This window comes from Aspergillus uvarum (assembly GCF_003184745.1).
Source record: "Aspergillus uvarum CBS 121591 unplaced genomic scaffold BO82scaffold_49, whole genome shotgun sequence".
Classification (NCBI taxonomy): Eukaryota; Fungi; Ascomycota; class Eurotiomycetes; order Eurotiales; family Aspergillaceae; genus Aspergillus; species Aspergillus uvarum.
Genome location: NW_020291346.1, coordinates 190,384 through 203,010, shown reverse-complemented (window position 1 = coordinate 203,010; position 12,627 = coordinate 190,384). Strand labels below are relative to the sequence as shown.

Genomic DNA, 12,627 nt, shown 5'->3' with positions numbered 1-12,627 from the left:
ATACCGACTTACGTAAGGACGCTAGGCCTGGAAGTTGTACCGAGATGGACACTGGCAACGCATGTGGAAAGACAATCGGACGAATCTGGAGGGGCAGATTTCAATGATGGAGTGATGGAGTGATGGAGGTGAGGCCGGGAACAGTGGTGTCGATGCGAGGTGGGATGGGTTACATCTCATCTCTGAAAGTCTTTCCTCCTTCCTCCTCTTCCCCTCAACTTCATTCACTCTAACTTCCTTAACTTCCCTTGGAAGCAGAACACTTTACCTATAGTGAATATCCACCCCTCCTCCCGCTCTTTGCTGCTCTGCCCCTTCCTGAGTTCCCCTCCCCCACTATCCCACTATCTTAGAGCTTCAGTTCTGTTATCGGCAACACCACACCCATTATCCCCTCCACGTCCGTCAAAATGCAGGTCCCATTGCTCCGGCTTCAATGTGGTAAGTGCCGACTGCTTCGATATTTATTCTCAGTCTCGAGTTTTGGACTGACAGTCTACTCGATCTTTGCAGGTGTCAACAGTTATGACTGGGGTAGGAGCTCCCCGCACCCCCGATTTTTCCCCGTCTGCCTTTCGCTGAACGCTCACCCCAGGCAAAATTGGCCATGATTCTGCGGCTGCCAAATATGCAGCTACCTCATCCGACTCTGACTTCTCGATAGAGGCAGAGAAGCCTTATGCAGAGGTTGGTACGCCTGGTTGTTGAGCCCCCGCAAGCTGTTGACTTACCCCGATGACGTATAGCTATGGATGGGCACACACCCTTCCCTTCCCTCCAAAGATCTCGAGACCAAGCGGACCTTGCTCGATATGGTCCAGGATAACCAGGCTCTGATGTCTGCCGAGGTCAGCGAGCGATATGGCGGGAAGTTGCCGTTCTTGTTCAAGGTGCTTTCTGTCCAGAAAGCTCTTAGCATCCAAGCGCACCCCAACAAGAAGCTTGCAGAAAAGCTCCACGCAAGAGACCCTCGCAACTATCCTGGTAGGTAGCTCGTGATCGTTGTCACAACCAGAGTGATCGTACCGCCGCTAACTCTGGTTATCGCTTTGCAGATGACAACCACAAGCCCGAAATGGCCATCGCGATCACTCCTTTCGAGGGCCTGTGCAGCTTCCGTCCCCTCGACCAGATCACACACTTCCTGAAGGCCGTCAAACCCCTCCGGAATCTGGTTGGGGAGCAGGCGGCCAGTGAGTTCGAGCGCACCGTTCAGGGTTCCGAGAGTTTGGAAGACCCCGAGGTAACCTCCAAGAACAAGGACGCTCTGCGCACGCTCTTTACCACACTGATGAAGTCGTCCACCGAGGACATTGCGGCCGCCACTAAGGAACTAGTCGAAGCCACTCAACAACCAGACACATTTGCTACCTCGTCCACCTCCCCGGAGACGAATCCCAGCAACCCCGCCGAATTGGCTGCCATCATCACTCGCCTCAATGGCCAATTCCCCGATGATATCGGTCTCTTTGTGTTCTTCTTCCTCAACTTCGTGAAACTCGTCCCCGGTGAGGCTATGTTCCTGAAGGCCGACGACATCCACGCCTACGTTTCAGGCGACATCATTGAGTGCATGGCTTCATCCGACAACGTCGTGCGGGCCGGGTTCACCCCCAAGTTCAAGGACGTGGACACGCTCACGGAGATGTTGACATACTCCTATGCGCCCATCGAGGAGCAGAAGCTGCAGCCGACTGACTACCCGTACGTCGTGCTCAACGCGCCGGCGTACTCAAGTGCCTCATCCTGCCTGCTCTACGACCCTCCCATCGAGGAATTCAGCGTCGTCAAGACGGAGCTCAGGAGACCCGGCGCCAAGGCGACTTTCGACGGACTGGTTGGCCCCAGCATTCTGATCTGCACGGGCGGAGCCGGAAAGATCACCGTCGGCCACAAGTCGGAGGAAGTGAAGGAGGGCTATGTGTTCTTTGTCGGCGCCAATGCCGAGTGCATTGTCGAGAGCACCGACAGCGGAGAGGAGAGCCCGTTCGTCACCTATAAGGCGTTCTGCGATCTGACTGGCAAGGAAGATATGGCGAATGGCAATTAGGTGCATGCAAGGTCAATTTGCTTCCTTTGCGTCATGACCACTAGTCCTACATAAATACTTAATTTCGGGTCTAATTTCAAACTCCATTATCTTTAGATGTATATAAGTCTGCTTCACTTTTGACTTTGATTTCTGTGCATCACAAGGAGAAAGAGGTCATTTTCGCTGTGCCGGGGCACGTCCAGCCTGTATAAATCTGTCTGGAACCCCCCAACTCGAAAAAAAGAAGTCGGAAGTATCAAGACATCGCTTAATATTACTGGTCATACGAAAGCTATGCCGCCGTATCAATTCAGCATGAAAAGAGCAACGTTGCGCTAGAGGGTGGTACTAAATGTAGACTTTGGACAAAAAGAAAAAAAAAAAAAATGCAGTCAAAACACAGCAGCGCCCGGCATCAACCTAGGCCGCCACCCTCGGGGCATACTTCGCCGCCGCAGCATCAAAGAGCTCACTCTTCTCCTGAATATCGCTCAACAGCGGATGCGACGGGAGTGTCTGCTGAAGACGTCTATCACGCATATCATAATTAGTGATTGATCCGCGCCACAGCACCAGATCTTTGGGGGAAAGGACATACAATTCCAACTCCTCCGCCGACTTTCCAGCGAGAACATTCAACACGATCGCGTTGGCAATCACTTCGGCCTCGTCGGGGTATTTCTCTAGCGCCATGGATAGCGCCGCCTCCGCCTCGGGCAGGCGGCCCAGATGCAGCTCGGCGACGGCCTGGCCGACGATCGAGAGGGGCGCGGCCGTGCTGGGCGCCGAGGCCAGTTCCTCGTAGACGTAGAAGGCTGCTTGGTATTTCTCGCCGCCCTGTAGATGGACATCCAGGGAGTTAGCGATCGCGTGACGAGTGACGTCGGCGGTGGGGAACGCCCTAGTTGGATATAGATGGGACGAGGAGGGGGAGGACGGGGACATACGACTCTCAACCCCACCCACGATTCCGCCAGGTTAACCAGCAGCGAATCCTGCGCCCAGCGCTTGGCGGCCTGCACTTCTTTCAGGGCGAGATCGGTTCGGTTCTGGTGGAGGTGGATCTGCACGATCAAGGCGACGCTGGAGGGCCCGAAATGACGAAGATTAGCCTACCCATTCCCTCAATGTCAAGCACCGCACCCAGAAAGCCAGTGCCGCTTTCGTCTCTGATTGGGGTTCGACTCACGCCTCCAGGTTCCCCTGATGCTTCGCCAGCAGCGCCAGCGCCTCCTCGCTGAGCCCCTGCGCCTGCAGCACCGTGCCGGCCAGGACCTGCACGCTCGCATTATCGGGAAAGTTCTCGGCGAGGTCCTGGGCGAGGGTGGAAGCCGAATCGAGGTCGCCGGCCGCGTGCTGCGCCAGGGCCTTCACCGCGGCCAGGTCGGGATTCCCCTCGTCCTCGCCGGCGAGGTCGGCCAGGACGGCGGCGGCCTGGCCCAGGGCGATCTGGGCGCGGAGTTGGAGGACGCGGGCGGGCAGCTGGTTCTCCGGGGAGAGGGCCGTGGTGTCGAAGTCGATCACGGCGGGGTATTGACCTTGGTGGAAGGCATTGTGGATGTTGATTAATTCTGGGGGGGAGGAGAAGGGGTTAGTTATTAGGAGGGTTTGCTTGACTGGTGCTGTACAACCAGAGAACGGGTTGCGGGGGATGGATGAGGAGCTTGAGGGTGAGGGGGCATTGCATGTGCAATTGGGTCGAGGATCATACCGCCTTCTGCTGAGAATGGATCCATTGTCGCGAGAGCTTCAGGGAATATGTAATTGTCGAATTGAGGGTCGGTTCAGAGATAGCAATCTAGACTCGAAACCCAAGTAAATGGCTTGGATGCGGAGGGCGGTCGGGAAAGTCGTCACGTTGCCTTTACGGGAGCCCGGCGGCGGGCAGGTGGACCGAGAACTAGGCAGGTCATCCGAGCCAGGCTCGAGTTCGACCAACGACATCCATGTACAAAGTACGTACAGTACTCAAATGTTTACGAAAAAACCTATCATCCATACACCAAACCATTCCAGTGATCGTGATCGTTCTTCAATTTGTCATCGAAATTGAGCTTGCAAAAATAGCGACCCAGCCGCATGATTCGTGTTAAAACAGGAGATTGAAAGACAAGTAAATCAAGTCATGATTCGCCTCCACACCGAGGACTTGAATCATTTCCCCCCGAAAACAAGTCACAGAGGAGAGATGTTGAGATAATGAAGATGCAATATCGCCACAAGAAGACCTCGGCCTCATTAACAATGCTCGACTTCTTGTGCGTAAACCCTCCACCGTCGATGCCCACGCAACCGAAATGCAAATGATGATTGTCATGATTGTAGCGCCACTTGGACTCGAGGTCGTAGGCCAGAGGACCGAATCGCAGTGTAACGAATGCAAAACCCAGGAAGAATCCACGCAAAATAAACAAATAGGATATGAATGATCTTCGCACCGGAGTGCGGTCAACAAAACAAAGAATAAGACAAACTCAAAGCAGAGGGTATCGCCACATAAAATCAGGGTACTCCGGCAGAATAGTATAGAAACAAATCAAAACACAAGACACAGAAACACCGTTCGGCCATCCTGACGCTAAACAGTGGCCATGCATCTTTCACTGTCCCATAGAACAAAACAACCAGTTGCGAGATGATGCTTTCCATCCAGCCCACCTGTGGCTTCCTCTGCAGCTGCAATGCACCCAAGGCTCCAAAAACACAAATGCAAACGAAATAATAGCTCAAATCAAATGCAGTTAAGCTGGGGTAACGCCATTCCTATACTTGCACATGGAACGAGATGAACAAGATCATGATGATAAGGTGAGCTGGCTAAGAGGAGACGGCAGGTGTGAAAGTGTGGCGTCAGTTGAGCATGACTATGCACAGTAACCTCTGATGTCAAGCAATTCACGGAGGTAAAGACGAAGTAGTAGAAGCTGCCGAAACCGTCGGAGTCAGCGCGGGGGATGTAGGAGAGGTATTATCGTCAGGGGTCATTGGAGCTTCACTGCCTTTGTCGGAGCCAGTGTCCCTGTCCCTTTCGGTGGACGAGGCTCGTTTGAAGACAGACTGGCCGATCTGACGGAAGATCCCCATTCGCTCAGCGCGGAGCTCTTCCGCATCAAGGCGCTGAACTGGGACAGGGTCTTCCTTGGTTATCTTGCAGAACAGCGTGGAAAGCAGGTACTGGTCACCACCGGTGTCACATAGAGGCAGGTAGCGGTATCCTTGCGAAAGGCTGCTGAGTTTAGCTGTGAATGTGGCCAGCTGCACACTGTTATTGTTGCCTGCACTGCGACCATCCAAAGAGCTCCAGACCGTCCAACGTACAAAGACCAGGTCGGGGTACTTGGTTTCGAGCGAGAGCTTGAATCGATCATTAAAGATGGGACTGTAGCCATTGCTCTGTTCGATTTTTGTACGCCGACGGTGAGGATACCCAATCCCTGACATACCATTGCGAGCCGAGGCATCCATGCCTCCCTCGCCAAGTACAAAGCTTTGACCACGATCATCCGCACTGAACATCTCGATTTCGACATAAGGATTAATGTAATCCTCTGGTCCAAGGCTGCGGGGGCGGGGCAGTTGCTGCGCAGAGATAACATCGACCGAGAATCTGACGAGTTTCCTCTCCTTGCCCTTCGCTGCCTCTTCACCAGGACGCACAGTGCGGAGGGACTCGGGCTTGAGAACATAGCCTGTACGGTCGGTTCCTGCTGCAAACATTGCATGGTTCATTTGCATGCCGACGTCGTAAGTCTGCCAATTCAGGGCCGCCATTTGCACACCGCGCCGCCAAAACTTGAGTGGATCAAAGTTGGACGACCGTAGGCGAAACCCTGAGGGATAGACCCTGGTGAGATATTTCCTGTTATGCCTCTCAAAAAGAGCTTTATTGTCCATGTCGCGGCAGATGCCCTCGAAAGAGCGCTCGGCAAAGGAATACACGTGGTTGTACTGCTGACTTTCCGGAGAGAAAAAGCTATGCCACTTATAGCCGCGGGTGTAGACTCCCAGGTCCGACAGAGGCTTGGTTATCTTGCTCTTTTGGCTTCGTCTTCGCTCCTTTTGACTGGTCGAAAACATGTTAGTGTCACTGTCCTCTGTAGCACTACTAATGCTAGTGGTCGTAAAAGAGCGTCGATCGTATGTCAGAAATGTATCGGCGCTGTCCGGGCCAACGGTGGTCGAGCTTGTTAGCGGAGGGAGGTTGAAGGTCATTTGATGCTCGGGCACCATCGGCCGAATGAACGGAGAGCTTGAACTGCGTTTGCGACCAGAGCTCATAATCGAGTTTGACGATTCTTGACGCATGTCCGCTTGGGGCTCGTCGCATACCTTGACTTTTACCAAGATGCGACCTTTGAGATCCTCAGGCGAGGGCAGAACGAATGTGTTATTAAGGAGCGGCTCCAGGACAAGTTGATCTTTGAAGGTGTCCTTCATAATTCTCACCATGGCCAACTGTTGCTCGGGGCAACAATGGACCTCAAGAGAGAGGATAAGAGGATAGTCACTGCTGATGAACGCGTACCGATTGATGACTGTGATGCAATCCGCAAATAACACGCTGGTGGTCATGGTTCTTCCGTGAGAGACAATGGGCCGACCATCCGCGCCATCCCAGCAGTCTATTTCTATACAACGACAGCCTTGCGACAATGCGCTGATGTAAGCTTCTGTGCTGGATGCACCAGCCACCTGACGTCCCAGGAGGTAGGTGTTGTGTGAGCTTGAGATGAAGTACTCGTTCAAGGGTCGGTCGAATCTAGATTGGGGAGCTCGGGAGGCATAAATCCCATTTGCCGAGGAGGCCAAGAAAGAAGAGAAAGCATCAACACTCATTCGGGAGACCTGGTTGTCGCCATGTTCCGGAATGCTCGGCGTGCGTGGCTTTGACTTGCGGACAAACTTGTCAAAGATAGATGTCCAATGGGCCAGATCCGAGTCAACGTCCTCCTTCTGAACATCACGAAGGAACGACAGGAATTCGTCAAGAGTGAGGCCGTCGGAGTTGAAAGCATTGTCCTTGAAGATCATTTTCACATCTTTCCGTTCCTTCAGTCTAGCAACGAAGTCACTGAACTCGGAGAAATACAGCTTGCCCTTGTTGTTGATATCAGCCTTCGAGAATTGGGCGCGCAGCATGTTCTTCGAGCAATTGATGTGCAGGCTGCGGCAGACACCCTCTACAGCTTCGAAATCAAGGCTCTCCTGATCGCCTGGCTTGAGACCCTGGGGGTATAACAGTTGCATCTCACGCTGCCAGTGAGCCTTCAAAACCGCCTCACTCTGTCCGGATCCTGCCAGACCAGCCATGAGACCTATTCTGTAACGGGAAATATGTTCGAGGGTTGAAGTCCAAAGTTCAAGAATGTGGTCATTCGGAGCGATGAGGTGCATTGTTTTGACCGTACGGCCTTTAAAGCGTTCGGCATCAGCAATAACAATTGTAAACCATCGACTTTCGAGTTCTTCTGGGACTTGGTGCTCCTCGCGGTAGTTCCGCGCATCGGCACCGACACGAATTTCCTTCACGTCGTCGATATAGAACCGTTTTGCTGGGTTGGAGGGATCCCAGTAGACTTTGCCAGCGTCGAGGTCCAGGAAGAAACGCACTTGTTTGCGGCGCTTTTTCGTCACCTTGGTTAATATCGTGCCACGTTGGATTGCCCCATCGACTTTAGGCGCAACGACACCACAGTTGCGGGAAGCCGTCGTTGAGGCATCATTCGGTAGGCTGGATGCTTCAGGGCCACAGGCACCGAGGGTTTCCAAGGCATCATTGCTGTCTTCCTCGTTACTAGACTCCAGAGCGTTCTCCCAGCTGTTGTGAGCAGTTTTGCTATCGCTTCGTCTGCGCATGATAACCGGTCCGGAGCTTCGATCTCGCTTGTCATTGTGGGTGGTGGAAGTGCGTCTTCTCGTGAGCTTGCTCGCTGCTCCACGTGAGATTCTACGCATCAAACCGGGACCTTTGTTCGTGTTCTGGGTGGTGATATCTGCCGAGCCAGAGGTAATGGCGTAGCCAGGAACAGCCATCTCAGACTCTCCAAGCTCGAAAGTGCCGGGCGGTATAAGAGGGGCAGTGGACAGTCGCCCTCGAAGAGAGTCAGAGGGGATATGCAAGGGTGTGCCTGATGGGCTTGAAGCATTTGAGTAGTTGTATGTTGAGTGAGTAGAGTTTGGGGTGGCTGAGTAAGAGGAGTAGATAGTTGCCGATGAGGGATTGGAGGCAGGCGGGATTGAGGTAATGACATTATGTAGTTTGGGGGGTTGAGAGAGTGAGCCAGTGAGTTTTAAACTTGCTTGAGTGTCGCCATTGAGGGTGGAAGGCGATGAAGTAGCAGCGTAAGCCATTGCGGAAACCTAGCAGACGTAGTACCCAGCTGTAAAATGTGAGATTGTAGACCTGCCGTGAACCGTGCCAATGCCTGAGTCACCTGGACCCTAGGGGGACGAATGAACAACGACACACACAACAATTAGGCGGCTGTGGTGACCCTGGAATGGTAGCCTGTCACTGTAATGCAATACGAGCCGAAATGGGAATCGTGTCTGGCTGAGTGATGCAAAAGCCACTTCCTTAGCGGGATTGCGGTTTTGATATCTGCATCTTGGCCTGCCTCTGATGCAATGCGGAGAGCCCTGCCAGAGAGCGCTCGCGATAGTATAGGGTACGGGTTCCTGATAACAACTGAAACAGACACCGACTCTGCGTAACAATCGGCTCGGCGGAGTGCGTAGGCCTAGAGTCTCTGCGTTCCAACTCAATTGACCAAGTACGTCTGATGACTTGACGCCGGCTAATAATCTTGCTCCTGGGGGGGTTTTTTTGTTCTTTCGAAACCAGGGAATATCTTGTTCCCTGGGTGCCTTCTCGTTTTATTCCGCCCTGTTTCTGATCGCCGCCTCCTTTCTGTGTCTGAATCCGGATTCAAGCCCCTCTTCAAATTTGCCGATCTCCTGATGCGCGGGGAAAGCTGTACTCTGCAGCAGGAATGGGAGGACGTGCGGAGCTGGGCCAATTGGGCGGGATCGGGGATGGCGAGCAAGGCTGTATCCTGTTTGGTAACAGGGAGAGGGCCGATGACCGCTTAGAAAGGAAACGAGTATTATGCAAGTCAAAGCCGTGTGCGCTGCGCATGTGCTTAGCTGTCAGCAGAGCCCCTCCACAGGGTAGCTTGTACAGGCGCCGGTAATGGGAGGGATTGAGCTTTGCGTCGGCTGGGCGTTACTGGGGAGCGAGCTAAGGCAGACCGCGAGAGGGTAAGGGTATCGGCGACGAGGATCGGAACTGCAAATGCAGGATTGCCTGCCAGCGCAGTAATGCAGGTGGTCCAAAGGGGAAGGGCGATAATGTGAGCAATCGGAGATTGGACCGACAAGGGAAGTCGTGAAGGCTGCGGTTGTCTAGTGCGGACCGAAGTGTAGCTTTTTTCCAATTTCCTGCACGGTTACGTGGAGTGTAGCAGAGGACCTGCAGCGAAAGAGCGCCAGGATGTGAGTAAGAGTTGATGATCATGCGACGGAGGAAACCGTGCCAGCGTTGTTCCTTCGTTTAGGGGAATTTCCACTGCACTTGCGCAAGTCGGGGAAGAGGACGGAAGGGTTGTAGAAGGAGGGATTTGAATGGGAGGGGAGTGGTTAGTGATGGTTGGTGATGGTGATAGTGGTAGTGGTAGTGGTGGTGGGGGGTGGAGGGAAAGGTTGAATAAGATTGTTGAGTGGGAATCAACTTTCGCCCTCTTAAGAATCTCCCATCCACGCGAATTGCTGCGGCGTCGTACAGACAAGGGAGAACTTTCGGGGGGAAGGATTTTGGAAGGTCGAATTCGAAGAACCCGCTGGATGTTTCAATTGAAAGAAAGCTGGAGTGGGTACTTTCTGACGTACTGTGTGTGGTAATTCTTCCATGTACTGTCACACGTTCTGATACACGTATGAGCCTTGTCCACCAGTGAAAATTCAAGATCGGTTTCCACTCAGGCGTAATCCACGATTGGGAAAATTGGGGAAAAATTGATTTCCAGAAAAACAAGGAAGAAAGTGGAGGACAAGCTGAGCGAGTCACTCGTTTCCCAAGTACTTGTCTTAGCCTAGTTCGTTCAATCTGCGAAAGAACTAAAGAAAACTAATCCCAGTCAGATCAATCAGCAAGGTCTGAAAAATACACCGTTTTGGCCTTGAGATACGCAGTGAAACTGACAGGTAATGATGATATAAGATCAGGACAATGATGATGGGAGTGATGATAACAGAGGCGTTTTCCTGAGCGGTAAAGATGGAATGTCTTTTGGCCAGACCTTTGCTTTTTTTTCGGCTCTTCCCAAACTTATATTGAAAAAAAAAGCAAGTTCAGTTCAAGTGCCGTTTCCTTTCGAATGGAACAACAAGCCAGGCGATGGGGAAAGGGAGGTTTGTATGCCCTAAATACTACAAGGTAAATTAGGGAAGGGGTAGACTCTCGAATTCAGGTATGCTGATAGTCTAATCGAATGGGCCGAATGAATATTGCTGGGCACCTTTTTCTCTTCTTCTTTTCTTGCTAACTAAGACTGGGGTCTGAGGGGTTGAGGGGTTGAGTGAGCTGTTCACCATGATACATCATGACAGCAGCCCAAGGAACAATATTCAGACCAAGCACGCAGGCATGATCATGAGATCATCTGAGGCCATCTGTGTACCCCTTTCACTTATCTCCTTTTCAACCCCCCTTCCTCCTGCCCTATCAGGCTCTTTGGTCTTTTCCCTGTCACGATTGAACTCTGATAATGCGGAGAAAAGCCAACCAATGTTTCTTTTTGCTTCACTTTTGTTGTGAGCTGTACTTGATACCTCAGAGCCTATAGTCTGTCACCCAAGAAAAAAACTCCATTACCTGATCCTCATCCCGGTTGGTTTTATTTTCTCTTTCGAATTTTCCTTGAACTATTTTCCAGCGAAGAAGATCAGCCTGCCCAGCGAACAGCCTTGAAGTATTGGGCGATCATTCCTCGATGGGTATCACTATCAATTCTGCGCATCGTCGATGCTGATAGGAAAGACCGGTTTCACATTCTTCCACCCCAACATTCGTGTCTTCTGGAAGAAAAGGGGAAGTTGATAGCCGGAATTATCAGTTGCTATGGAGCTTCAAGTGGACACAGCTATCGCCTTTGGGTCCAGAAAGAAGAGAGACAATGACTCTCCACCAGGAAATCGATACGCGACGGAGTACGGAGTTAGTCCCCACCTGCGCTGCACTACGAGAGCCTACAAACCTACCAGGTCTATAGTCGCAACGGGTATGACTGATACTATGGAATTATGAGGAGACGGAAGCATGCCTTACCGTCGATCCACATGCACTATTACATGTACAAGCTATCACGAAATATGATGTTACAAATCGTTGGTTGGTTATTTTGTTTTTCTTTTCTTTTCCTAGGGCACCGACACAGCGGTCCTTCTGGGGGGGGGGTTGGTTGTGTGGAGCCTGCCTGCTTTACTCTCCCCTCTTCGTTCCTCGTTCCGCCAAGCGAACGACGAATCTTCAACCTACTACGAAGTTACTACACGACTCAAGGTATCCATGTCTTGTCGACTGATGAGGTTATGAGACTTTCTGGCCAATGCTACATGCATGAATGTGCGAAGCACTTTCATCCACGGACTATTGCTTCCTAGCCGGCAAATAAGCTGCGTCTCCGACTATCGGATATTTGTCACCTGACACTCATGTAGTGAGCAAAGCAGTAACTAGTAAAAACTGATGATTTCCGTTTTCTTTCAATTTCCGACCCATACTGAAAAGTCGACCGGTCCCCTCGATCTACCTCTAAGAGTCATAGCCTCATAGGAGGTAAGGAAAGGAGGGGAATAATGAGGATAAGGGGGGAATCGACAAGCGCCTAAGAAGATGACGGCCGGTGCCGCTTCATCCCTACTGGACATCATTGTGGGGTTCCAGTCCCTAAATTCGCAAGTTATGTATCGGGCGCAAGAATGTTTCGAAACCGTTGTATGTATTTGGTATCGTGACCGGGAAAGCAAAATAAATACTCACGACTGAGTAATCACGGATGTCGCGGGCGGGCGGGAATTTGATTGAGTCATCATCGACAACAGCCCTAGGGTGAACGCGGGGGGAAGCAGGGAATGGGCGCTAGTCCATCTGTAGTAATCGTTACACGCCTGAGCTGGGAGGAATGCTGGGGCTGGAGGCTGGAGCAGTGGCAGTGGCAGTGTCACCACCCCCAACTCTGGGCGGTGCAGTAAGGGGAAAAGGGGCTGCAAAGTGGACACACATTTTATATGATACACAATAGTTGAACCTTAACTGGTCCTTACGATATCCACCGGGAGATAATCACAATCAAACAACTGCGATATGTGACAAGATCTGATGGAACAAACATTGCTAAGCCCTTGATTATCGGTTGTTTGTTAGCCAGTGCGTTGGCAGGGAATACTCTTCCTAAGCTGTCCAGTTGATGCAGTCCATTATCTACAAGGTGCGATGATCACCAAAGGTCAACAAACACGCAACTCAAGCATTGGCTGCCTACTTTCTTGGACCCTGAGCCAAGGCAATTTGATTTGCCTAGTCTGCTGTAGTGTAC

General features: G+C 51.9%; 4 protein-coding genes across 4 annotated transcripts; 2 read left to right on the top strand and 2 right to left on the bottom strand.

Annotated features, from left to right (window-relative positions):
- Positions 1-135: 135 nt before the first annotated feature.
- Positions 136-2,310, top strand: pmi1 (mannose-6-phosphate isomerase pmi1). Its single transcript, XM_025635819.1, has 5 exons — positions 136-441; positions 514-534; positions 596-687; positions 747-984; positions 1,056-2,310. The coding sequence occupies exons 1-5, from the start codon at positions 411-413 to the stop codon at positions 2,048-2,050; spliced, it is 1,377 nt and encodes a 458-aa protein (XP_025489350.1). The 5' UTR covers positions 136-410; the 3' UTR covers positions 2,051-2,310.
- A 73-nt stretch (positions 2,311-2,383) lies between these two features.
- On the bottom strand, positions 2,384-3,806 carry BO82DRAFT_356742 (putative Coatomer subunit epsilon). The gene is made up of 5 exons (XM_025635818.1): positions 3,744-3,806; positions 3,222-3,603; positions 2,980-3,115; positions 2,631-2,869; positions 2,384-2,561 (listed from the first exon to the last, which is right to left on the bottom strand). The coding sequence occupies exons 1-5, from the start codon at positions 3,766-3,768 to the stop codon at positions 2,453-2,455; spliced, it is 891 nt and encodes a 296-aa protein (XP_025489349.1). The 5' UTR covers positions 3,769-3,806; the 3' UTR covers positions 2,384-2,452.
- Positions 3,807-4,638: 832 nt separating this feature from the next.
- On the bottom strand, positions 4,639-8,703 carry BO82DRAFT_139040 (putative 1-phosphatidylinositol-4,5-bisphosphate phosphodiesterase Plc1). The gene has a single exon (XM_025630048.1). The coding sequence runs from the start codon at positions 8,381-8,383 to the stop codon at positions 4,928-4,930; it is 3,456 nt and encodes a 1,151-aa protein (XP_025489348.1). The 5' UTR covers positions 8,384-8,703; the 3' UTR covers positions 4,639-4,927.
- A 2,387-nt stretch (positions 8,704-11,090) lies between these two features.
- Positions 11,091-11,743, top strand: BO82DRAFT_139030 (uncharacterized protein). Its single transcript, XM_025630047.1, has one exon. The coding sequence runs from the start codon at positions 11,333-11,335 to the stop codon at positions 11,690-11,692; it is 360 nt and encodes a 119-aa protein (XP_025489347.1). The 5' UTR covers positions 11,091-11,332; the 3' UTR covers positions 11,693-11,743.
- The last annotated feature ends 884 nt before the right edge of the window (positions 11,744-12,627 follow it).

Coding starts and splice junctions, on each gene's coding strand:
- pmi1 (XM_025635819.1), top strand. CDS start 411: ATGCAGGTCCCATTGCTCCGGCTTCAATGTG. Junction 535..595: donor TGTCAACAGTTATGACTGGG/GTAGGAGCTCCC, acceptor CGCTCACCCCAG/GCAAAATTGGCCATGATTCT. Junction 688..746: donor CAGAGAAGCCTTATGCAGAG/GTTGGTACGCCT, acceptor GATGACGTATAG/CTATGGATGGGCACACACCC.
- BO82DRAFT_356742 (XM_025635818.1), bottom strand. CDS start 3,768: ATGGATCCATTCTCAGCAGAAGGCG. Junction 3,604..3,743: donor TCCATTCTCAGCAGAAGGCG/GTATGATCCTCG, acceptor CCTCCCCCCCAG/AATTAATCAACATCCACAAT. Junction 2,562..2,630: donor TCGGCGGAGGAGTTGGAATT/GTATGTCCTTTC, acceptor TATGCGTGATAG/ACGTCTTCAGCAGACACTCC.
- BO82DRAFT_139040 (XM_025630048.1), bottom strand. CDS start 8,383: ATGGCTTACGCTGCTACTTCATCGCCTTCCACCCTCAATGGCGACACT.
- BO82DRAFT_139030 (XM_025630047.1), top strand. CDS start 11,333: ATGAGGAGACGGAAGCATGCCTTACCGTCGATCCACATGCACTATTAC.